Source organism: Vigna radiata, chromosome 7, assembly GCF_000741045.1.
Source record: "Vigna radiata var. radiata cultivar VC1973A chromosome 7, Vradiata_ver6, whole genome shotgun sequence".
NCBI classification, from domain to species: Eukaryota; Viridiplantae; Streptophyta; class Magnoliopsida; order Fabales; family Fabaceae; genus Vigna; species Vigna radiata.
This window is the reverse complement of record NC_028357.1, coordinates 34,450,418-34,460,850: the sequence shown is the minus strand read 5'-3', so window position 1 is coordinate 34,460,850 and position 10,433 is coordinate 34,450,418. Positions and strand designations below refer to the sequence as shown.

Here is a 10,433-nt window from a genome sequence, read left to right as displayed (position 1 = left end):
ATACTGAGATATATAAAAGGCACTGTTGATTATGGTGTTAAATTTAAGAAGTGTAAAGAATTCATGTTGTATGGATTTTCTGATAGTGATTGGGCTGGTTCCAATGATGATATGAAAAGTACTTCAGGATATTGTTTTAGCCTAGGCTCAGGTTTTTTCTCATGGTGTACAAAGAAGCAANAGATTGTAGCACAATCCACTGCAGAGGCTGAATTCATAGCAGCAACAGCAGCTGTAAATCAAGTTTTATGGCTGAAGAAGATTTTATGTGATTTACATATTCAGCAGAAGAATAAAACTGAAGTTTATATTGACAATCANGCAGCAATTGCAATTGCAAATAATCCCGTGTGTCATGGAAAAACTAAACATTTCAACATCAAGCTCTATTTTTTGAGGGAGATGCAGCAAAATGGAGAAGTAAACTTAGTTTACTGCAAATCTGAAGATCAATTGGCTGACATGTTTACAAAGCCACTTCCAATCAACAAATTTGAATTCTTAAGAGAGAAGATTGGAATTTGCAGTTCAAAAAACAAGGAGGAGTGTTAAAATTATATTTTTTGTAACTGCCTTCTTTTATTTCAATTTATTTTAGGAGCAAGTCTCTCCTTATCCACGTTTCTAGAAACTGCTAATGTTACGTGGTTTCTGAAAACTGCTATTGCTACGTGGATGCTTTCAATTTCAATTTTATCATTATAAATGTATCTGAGATATATTGAATACAATAATCCTTTTCCAGAATTAAGGAATTTTCCACGGTCTTCCTTCTTCATTTTTCCGTTGCTTCTTTTTCTTCTATTAATCCAACAACAACGACCAAGCAGCTACGTATGTTTGGTTATAAATCTTTGGTGGACTAACACTACCAGATGTGACAAAAAAGAAATGGCTCTTCAACAATGGCGTTGTGAGCAAATGGAAAGAGTATTCTATTCTACCTTCTATCTTTCTCTTTCCATTTTCATCAGTGTTTTCTTATTCTTTAAGCTCGCAAGAAGATCCAAACCAAAAACCAATCTGAATCTGCCAACATCTCCACCAAAAATCCCATTCATAGGCAATCTGCATCAGTTTGGGACACTGCCGCATCGAGCTCTTCGAGATCTCTCTCTGAAATATGGAGATATAATGATGTTGCAGTTGGGACAGATGCAAACTCCAACCCTCGTCGTTTCATCTGTAGATTTGGTCACCGAAATAATCAAAACACATGACCTAGCCTTTTCGGACCGACCCCAAAACACTGCTGCAAATATCTTACTCTATGGATGCACAAACTTTGCTTTCGCACTCTATGGAGAAAACTGGAGACAGAAAAGAAAAATATGTGCGGTTGAACTTCTGAGCACGAAAAAGGTGCAATCATTTGGAGCAATCAGGGAAGAAGAAGTTGCGCAGTTGGTGAAGAAGGTACGTGAAGCTAGCTGGAGTGGTGAAAACGTTGTGAATCTAAGTGAGATGATTATGTCAACATCAAACAATATTGTGTGCAAATGTGCTCTTGGGAGGAAGTTTGCAGGAGATGGTTACAGGAGAGTGAAAGAGTTATCAAGGGATGTGATGATTCATCTCACAGCTTTCACAGTGAGAGATTACTTTCCTTGGTTGGGTTGGGTTGATGTTGTTACTGGAAAAATTCAGAAATACAAGGCCACTGCTGAAGCACTGGATAGTTTATTTGATGAGGTAATTGCAGAAGAAATGAGCGTGAAAACGGAAGGTGAACATTCCAAAAACAAAGTCTTCTTAGACGTCCTCCTCCAACTTCATGAGGATAACAAGCTCAGCATCGACCTCGCCAAAAATGACATCAAAGCAATTTTAACGGTATCATTTAGTAATGATATTTCACGCTCAAAAATCATTTTCTATAACTATAATTTTTCAAATGAAAAAAATAATTATCGTAACTTTTTTTATAATTTCTTGTAATAGGAATTGAGATGCCTACTAAACCATGGAGCTTATATCCCTGCAATTCATGCGTAAACTTTTTTTCCATTTATAAGGTTCTAATAACTTGGTGAAGTAAACAAGTTTTTCTTAAGCAAAGATGAAAATATAACTCATTTTGTTTTGCCGTTGATATTGTTTCTAACACATTCCTGGAGGAACATTTGCTATAATACTGTTATATTATTAACTTTAATTTTGTCATTCTAGTTACTGAGAAATAGAACGTAAAGTATCTTTTTGAAGTTATTACAATATTAAAAGGTTTTAGTTTACAGTTGACAACGTTTCATTCTTCCTTGAGAAATGAATGAACCGTTAACAGATGTCATGAAGATTTAACTTGTATTATTTTAGGACATGTTTGTGGGAGGCACTGACACAACTTCATCGGCGATAGAATGGACTATGTCTGAGCTTTTAAGAAATCCAGTCATAATGAAAAAAGTACAAGAAGAAGTGAGAGCAGTCGTAGGTGATAAATCAAATGTAGAAGAAAGTGACATTAAGAAAATGCACTACTTAAAGTGCGTGATCAAAGAATCTCTAAGATTACACCCTCCAGCTCCTCTTTTGGCTCCTCGAGTAACAATGTCTGCTGTAAAACTGAAAGGATATGATATTCCGGCAAAAACAACGGTATATATAAATTCATGGGCAATGCAAAGGGATCCCAAATTCTGGGAAAGTCCTGAAGAGTTCAAGCCAGAGAGATTTGAAAATATTGAAGTTGATTTTAAAGGTCAAGAAGACTTTCAGTTTATTCCGTTTGGTTTTGGGAGAAGAGGATGTCCTGGAATTAACTTTGCCAATGCTTCTATGGAGTATATGCTTGCTAATCTTCTTCATTGGTTTGATTGGAAGTTGCCAGAAACTGATACACAAGACATAGATATGACCGAAATATTTGGACTCGTTGTCTCAAAGAAAGTACCACTTCACGTTACACCAACAACCTTTTCATTCTAAATAATGTTTTTGTTCTCAAAGTTGCTGTTGTTGTAACTTATTATTTTCACCTTGTTATATATATATATATACATGTGTGTGTTTATTGGTGTGTACAGACGTTATTCTTATTGTTCAAAATTTAAAAATGGTATTTTTGATCAGGTATGTTTGTTACCTAGATAAAGATGACTTGATAGGGTTAGTTTTATTCAGAAAAAAAAAAATCCTTTAACAACTATTTTTTGATAATTTTTTAATAATGCATACGTGATAGTTTGTGATAGATCCGTTTTAAATATTTTTTTTAAAAATAAATTCAAATAGACCAATAAAATGATGATACTATCTTATTATCAAAAAATTGTTAAAAAAAAGTTATCAAAATATCATAATTAATTTATTAATGAATACTACGTCATATGATTGAGAAGAAGTATCTATTCTAACAACAAGTGACAGCACAAATAGTCAACTATAGTATATCATATTTTATGTTTGTTTAGATCTACACTTCAAAATCTACTTACGGAACTACCCACTAGCATATCAGAGTCTAAATTTGTTTAAACTTAGAATAGACGTTTTTAATAAGAAAAAGAGATTTATCTATTAGCAACTAATGAAGGTGAATAACAAAGAAAGTTAAGGAAGTTTTAGATGAAGAAGTCAATAACTTTCTCATATATCCAAACCAAATCTAGAAGAAAAAAATACTCAATGTTGTTCCAAGTAATTCAATTTTATAAAGGATCCAACATGAAATTCTATCATATATATTTAATTCTGCATCTTTTTTCTCAGTTTCATCCTTTTAGTCGTATGGTGCAGTTAATTGATAAAGAATGGAGTGTTAACCTTGGGAATTGCGTTATTTATAGTGATATCTTTGTATACTACTTTTTTATATAAAAAAATTGGCTTTTTTATTTTATTTTCTTTCTAAAATAAGAAAAAATGTTTTTTAACAATTTTTTCTGATAATTTATTTACATCGCTTATTAATAATTTGTAATTAGTTTAATAAATTTAAACAGACCAATAAAACAATAACATATATCTTATTATTATTATTATTCAAAAATTGTTATGAAAAATTGTTAATATATCCTAATCTCTTAATAATTTGTAATTATGCATTTTTTTTGGTTCAAAGTATGTAATAAAGAATTTAAAGTAAGGCGATTCGTCCATATTGGGTTTGGGCCATATTGCAATAGGTGAAGAGTAATCTTAATTACTTGATTTAAATAATTGCTTTCTGTACTTCCATAATTTCAACCCGCACCACCATTTATTCTTAGATTCTATTTATAAATTTATAATTATTTTATTTTGATACTACTGTACTATTATTATTGTTACTAAAAATAATTTAAATTTAAAAAAGTACAGGTACCTAATTCATTTAATTTAATATTTTTTTACAAGAATAATAAAATTATATCTATATATCTGTGTGTATGGTTTATAATTTAATTTAATTTTTAATGTTGGGTTTTATTAAAAAGTACTTTTTATGCATAAATTTATATGGAAAATACTAGAACTTATATACAGAAAAATGAATGAACACTTCATATAATAAAAGTATAACCGCTTTATCCTGTTATTCTATCAAAATACTTGTCTTAAATCTCTAACGGACTTATACATGCAAAATAGACATAGATTAGGGTATTCTTTGTAAGATTAACAACAATATCCACACATATTCACAAATATTTATGTTTGTAGTTCTTTTTTTTAAAATATTACTTTTAATAAAAAAAAACTAAATTTATTGATGAACAAAATATATTCACAACAAAATATATTGACAACAAAAAAAATTGTTGATGAAACAAAATTATAGATGACTTACTAATGGTTAAAAATTTATTAATAAAATATCCATTAATAAATTTTATTGATAGATTAAAAATATTGTCAATAATTATTGATCATTTAAATTCGTCAATCATTATCTTTAATAAATATTTGTTAGTAATTATTGATTATTTTGTTTTTCCATAAAATTCATGAAAAATATATCATGATTTGATCTTCTTCTTTCTATTTTTTTTCTATCTTATTCTTCTTTCTTTTTTCTTCTTTTATTTCTCCTTTTTCTCTATTGTATTTGTTGTTGTTGTCAACATTAATATTATCACTATTACAGTCATCATCGTTATTGTCATCATCCTTATTGTTGTTGTCACCGTCTTTTCTTCTTCTTTCTTCTCTTCATCTACTTCTTTCTTTTCTATCGTATTTTCTTCTTTTTCTTATCCATTTCCATTTCAAAAATTCAATTACTAATAAATTTGACAAATTTATTGATGAAATTTCAAAACATTCAATAATGACAATTTTATGGATAAACTTAAATGGATTTATTAACAGATTTTATCACAAGACAAAGTTGAAATGAAAACTCATTTCATCAGCAATTTCATTTATAATAAAAATTTCGCATTACTAACAAATTTAATAAATAAATTAATGACTGATAAAAATATTTATTAATAATTAAAATCCTAATATCATGTAAATTTCGTTGATAAATTTTACTTTACTTGTAGATTTTATTTTCTTTTTCGTCAATAAATCTTGTTTTGCCGACAGGTTACATTTTGTTGTGGATAAATCTTATTTTTATCCATAAGATTTTTTGTGGGTAAGTTGATATTTTCTTGTAAAAGATTGTAACTTAATTAGTTTTCAATATATTGTACTTTTAAAGATAAAAATATTGAAATATGATTTAAATATGTAAAATTATTGGTTATATTTTTAGAAAAGTTATATGTAAGAAATTATAAATGCTTAAAAGAGGACATATTTACTATAACTAAAACATACTCCTTTAAACACATTACAGAATTTGACTTTCTCACTGTAAGGAAAAGAATAATTAGCCCTTTCTCAGTGTTCTATTTTCTTATGGAGCATGATTCACGTGAGTATTTTATATCTTGCTTGCTCTCTATTGTAAAATTTCTTTATGAGATAAAATAATAGAAGGTTGAGTTGTCTTCCATTCAATCATTTAGATTATAATATAGTAGGGTTTGTTTTTATTAGAGGAAGAAATATAACAAATCATAAAATCGGACAAGTGTGACGTAATTCCACGCGTTCCATAGTGGGAAGAGTTTTATTGAAGCCCAAGTGGCGCTGAAAACTAAAGTAAAAGAGTAAAACGTGGTTGGAAGAAGATGAGGTTCTTGATAAAGATAAAAAAGAAATTGTATTAAATATAGGTATGATCGCAGTAGAAGAAAAAATTGTTTCTGTCAGGTGTTACCGTGTTATCGTTATCGTGGTCTTCAATTTCTTGTAATGAATATGGTGAATTGGTGTCCTTCAGACGGTAGACTTGTCTGGTTTCTTTAGTACATGTATTACTTGACCTGCAATTTGCAAAATCATCTGTCTATTTAATGCTTGACGGTGGTAACATATCCAACAAAATGAATTGCAAACCACGCCAATATTGAAATCCACGGGCGTGAGGTGTTAAAACGGGTTATCTGGTTCGATTTATTACGAGTAGATTACTTAATGAGTTAATTTAACCTCACTTATTTATTAGTGAGCCAGAAAATATTAAATCCGCCTAACCTACCATAGGTTAGTGGATAAACAGATTGGCTTACTAGCTCACTCACTGGTTCACTTAATTATAATTTTTTTAAATAAAAAAATTACAAACTTTTTATAATTCAACTTTTTTTCAACATGGGTATTTAATTAATTTTGAAAATAGAAAACTTAAACAATTTTATCAAGCAAAAAAAAATAATAAATATATTTTTATAAAATTAAAATTAAATTTTAATAAAATAAAATTAGGTGGATGGGTTGATAATATTTTTTTATAAAATTAAAATTAAATTTTAATAAAATAAAATTAGGTGGATGGGTAGATGGGCCAACCTGGTCCACCACGGGTTCAACTCGTATGAGCTGGGTTGAAATCTAACTCGCATAAAAAAAATACAATTTTTTTAACCCAACCCTGTCCGAATTTGTAGTGAGCCCGGTTGACCCGTGAAGTGTGACCCATTTTGAATTAGGGTTAATTTCACATTTTGACCCGTGGTTTCTTTGCTTACAACTGAATAAAAAAATGATAAAATATATTTTTTGTTCTTAAATTTATTATAAAAATTTGTGTTTCATCTATAAATTAAATTATAAAGTATTAGTTTGACTTTATGAAAGTGATGTAAAAGGGTTTCACCAACCAACAAATCACATGTAGAATGTTTTCATATGAAGAACGGAGTTTTATAACATAATATAATTTCCGTAGACTGTTTATTGAGAATGATGTTTTACGTCACTTTCATAAAGTCTAAAAATGAAATATTTTATAATTAAATTTAGGATGAAACACAATTTATTATGTAATATTATATTATTAAAATAATTGTGAAGGGGTTGTAGTTATTTGTTGCAGATAATGATATTTTGACAACTTTTTTTTAACAACTTTTTAACAACAGGATATATATCATTATTTTACTGATTTGTTTAAATTTATATTTAAAAAAATATTTGAAACAGATAAATTATATATTAGCACGTACTTGTTGTTTTCAAAAAAAAATTTGTTAAAAAGACTTTTTACTCTCTTAGCAAGAAAATAATTGCAAGACACCATGTGTGTTCAGATCATTTTGTTGTTAATTATCTGGAAAACAGGGAAATGGCACATGAATCAACTCCAAGACCATGTTGTCAAAGTTCAACGCTCTCCCTATCCTTCCTTTGCATCTTCATCAGCATCGTCTTCGTCGTGTTTAAACTATCAAGAAGAACCAAAACAAGTTCACCTCCATCCCCACCTAAGATACCTTTCATCGGAAATCTTCATCAGCTTGGCCTGTTGCCGCACCGTTCCTTGCAAGCCCTCTCTCACAAGCATGGCCCTCTCATGTTGCTACAGCTGGGGCAGGTCCCCACGCTCATCGTTTCATCTGCTGACGTTGCCGGAGAAATATTCAAAACCCACGACCTCGTTTTCATGAACCGGCCAAAAACCACCGCCGCGGGAATCTTTCTCTACGGCTACAAGGACGTGGCTTTCACCCCCTACGGCGACGAGTGGAGACAGAAGAGGAAGGTGACCGTTCTTGAGCTTGTGAGCATGAAAAGCGTGCGGTCGGTGCAATTCATCCGCCTTGAAGAAGTCGCAGAAATGATGGGTGCCATACGCGAAGCGTGTGCGAATGAAACAGCCTCTGTGAACCTGAGTGAGTTGTTGATTGCACTCACCAACAACATAATGTCGAGATGTGTTCTTGGACAGAAGTACGATACTCCCGATGGTAGTAACAACTTTGGGGACGTTGGAAGGAAATTGTTGACTCAATTCACATCTTTCTGTGTGGGAGATTTCTTCCCTTCGTTGGGTTGGGTTGATGTTTTAACGGGCCAAATTCCTAAGTTTAAGGCTACTCTTGATTTGTTAGATGGTTTCTTTGATCAGGTAATAGCAGAACATAAAGAAAAGATGACGAAGAAGGATGGCATCAAATCCGAAAAGAAAGACTTCCTGTATATTCTTCTTCAACTTCAAGAGACCGGTTCGCTTGGTTTTGAGCTCTCCCAAGATACTCTCAAAGCAATGCTAATGGTTAGTTTTTCTCCCAATTTCTTCTTTTGGATTCTTAATTTGATAAAATTTAATCATATATTGTTCCCTAAACAGAATGAGAGCCTCACCTTTGACATAACCCTTTTACTAGTCTTTAAGAAACTCTAAGTTTTATTCTTTGTTAAATTTCATTTTCTAGACATTGAAGGAAAACTAAAGTGAGGTAGGTAGTTCCTTATAATTAATGACCTAAAAATGAGGTTTAATTTCAATTTTACATCATTTCAGGACATGTTTATAGGGGCAAGTGACACAACTTCAACAACTCTGGAATGGACTATGGCGGAGCTCATGAGGAATCCAAATAGCATGGAAAAGGTTCAGGTAGAAGTGAGAAGAGTGGTCGGTGATAAAGCAGAAGTTGATGAAGATGATGTGAAGCAAATGAGTTACTTGAATTGTGTAATTAAAGAAACCTTGAGGTTGCATCCACCAGCTCCTCTTTTGCTTCCTAGAGAGACAACCTCTGCTGTGAAACTTAGAGGGTACAATATTCCAGCCAAGACAAGAGTAATGTTGAACGCATGGGCCATACAGAGAGACCCTGAACTTTGGGAAAGACCAGATGAGTTTCTTCCTGATAGATTTGAAAAGAAGGACGTAGATTTCAAAGGACAAGATTTGTATATTCCGTTTGGTGGCGGAAGAAGGGGATGCCCAGGAATTACATTTGGGATGAGTGTAGCTGAGTATGCACTTGCTAATCTTCTTTATTGGTTCGATTGGAAAGTGCCTAAAACTGATGCAACTGTGCAAGATATTGACATGAACGAGAGATATGGTATCACTGTCAACAAGAAGGTTCCACTTCTCCTTCAACCAATACCCTTCTCCTTAGGAAGTGGACGTAAACCTTCACATATCCACCTTTAATAGTCTCTTCAATGTTTCATTTCTTCTTCTTTCTTTTATGTTTTGGTGTTTGCTTGGACAGCTGTTGTGTAATAAAATTCATGGTGTAACCTTGAATGTTAAAACGGAGAGAAATGTTTTCTGCTTGATGTTCATCAAAGTCAAAAATACTTTTCCAAAATATACTTTGGTCTTGTATAAATTTTTTGATATGTATATGTTTTCTGTTGATCCATTGCTTGCGTCAAGCACCTGCAGTGGCTATATATTTATGCATGTCTTGCCCTGCTTTTACCTATGTTGGACAAGTATGCATCCCAAAATTTATATTTATGCTAAATGCTGATGCAAGTAGTGAAACAGGCATAGAAGAAACCAATAGAAAAATTATAAGTTTTTACATAATATAAATAAATTATTGATGAATTAAATGAAAGTATCATCCAACTATATATTTAAATGAGATTTTATTTTTATGTCATTACTGAAACTATTATAATAACTCGCTTTCTTGGATTCAAATGCTATAGGAAGTATTTTTCTGGCGTGTTTAGCTTCACATATCTTATCTTTCACATTAGATTTTTGTAACATCCCAAAAATACGCCTAAGACATATCAAGTGGAATGCAACATATTATAATAATAGAAAGCAGTTAGGAGTAGTAGCAGATGAAGTGTATATAATACAGTCATCCAAAATATGATATAAGCTCTACATATCAGCATAGAGTCTTTCAAAAGGGAAAAGAGTACAGAAAACTAAGTTATACACAACGAAAGAACTGAGCTACACTACTCTGCAGCATCAGCAGTATCAAGAACATTTGGAACGTCTAGAATCTGCTCCAGAGGGGCCTCTCCTGCCTCTGCTCACATCCAATTTGGATGATCATTGCAAAAGAAAACAAGCACAAACAAGAACAAGCAACAAACAAAGCAAGGGTAAGCTAGAATTCAATGAAAACAAGTCAATTACAATTAAACATAGTAAAAGAGACATACAATACAACAAGCAAGGAAGAACA

The 10,433-nt window shown here is 31.5% G+C and overlaps 2 protein-coding genes across 3 annotated transcripts; both read left to right on the top strand.

The window, feature by feature from the left end:
• The first annotated feature begins 758 nt into the window (after positions 1-758).
• Positions 759-3,013, top strand: LOC106767372 (cytochrome P450 71A1). Its single transcript, XM_014652251.2, has 2 exons — positions 759-1,833; positions 2,317-3,013. The coding sequence occupies exons 1-2, from the start codon at positions 892-894 to the stop codon at positions 2,926-2,928; spliced, it is 1,554 nt and encodes a 517-aa protein (XP_014507737.1). The 5' UTR covers positions 759-891; the 3' UTR covers positions 2,929-3,013.
• Positions 3,014-7,552: 4,539 nt separating this feature from the next.
• On the top strand, positions 7,553-9,655 carry LOC106766357 (cytochrome P450 71A1). Of its 2 annotated transcripts, XM_022783520.1 has the most exons (3): positions 7,553-8,284; positions 8,387-8,533; positions 8,783-9,655. In XM_022783520.1, exons 1-3 carry the CDS (start codon positions 7,604-7,606, stop codon positions 9,425-9,427), a joined length of 1,473 nt encoding a protein of 490 aa, XP_022639241.1. In that variant the 5' UTR covers positions 7,553-7,603; the 3' UTR covers positions 9,428-9,655. The 2 variants fall into 2 exon arrangements, with proteins under 2 accessions (XP_022639241.1, XP_014506577.1); XM_014651091.2 differs by having other exon boundaries at positions 7,554-8,533; positions 8,783-9,654.
• Positions 9,656-10,433: the final 778 nt, after the last annotated feature.

What these genes read in the sequence shown, in the direction of transcription:
- LOC106767372 (XM_014652251.2), top strand. Translation starts at nt 892, where the DNA reads ATGGCTCTTCAACAATGGCGTTGTGAGCAAATGGAAAGAGTATTCTAT. An exon ending in ACATCAAAGCAATTTTAACG is followed by an intron (nt 1,834 to 2,316) that starts GTATCATTTAGT and finishes GTATTATTTTAG; the next exon opens with GACATGTTTGTGGGAGGCAC.
- LOC106766357 (XM_014651091.2), top strand. Translation starts at nt 7,604, where the DNA reads ATGGCACATGAATCAACTCCAAGACCATGTTGTCAAAGTTCAACGCTC. An exon ending in CTCTCAAAGCAATGCTAATG is followed by an intron (nt 8,534 to 8,782) that starts GTTAGTTTTTCT and finishes ACATCATTTCAG; the next exon opens with GACATGTTTATAGGGGCAAG.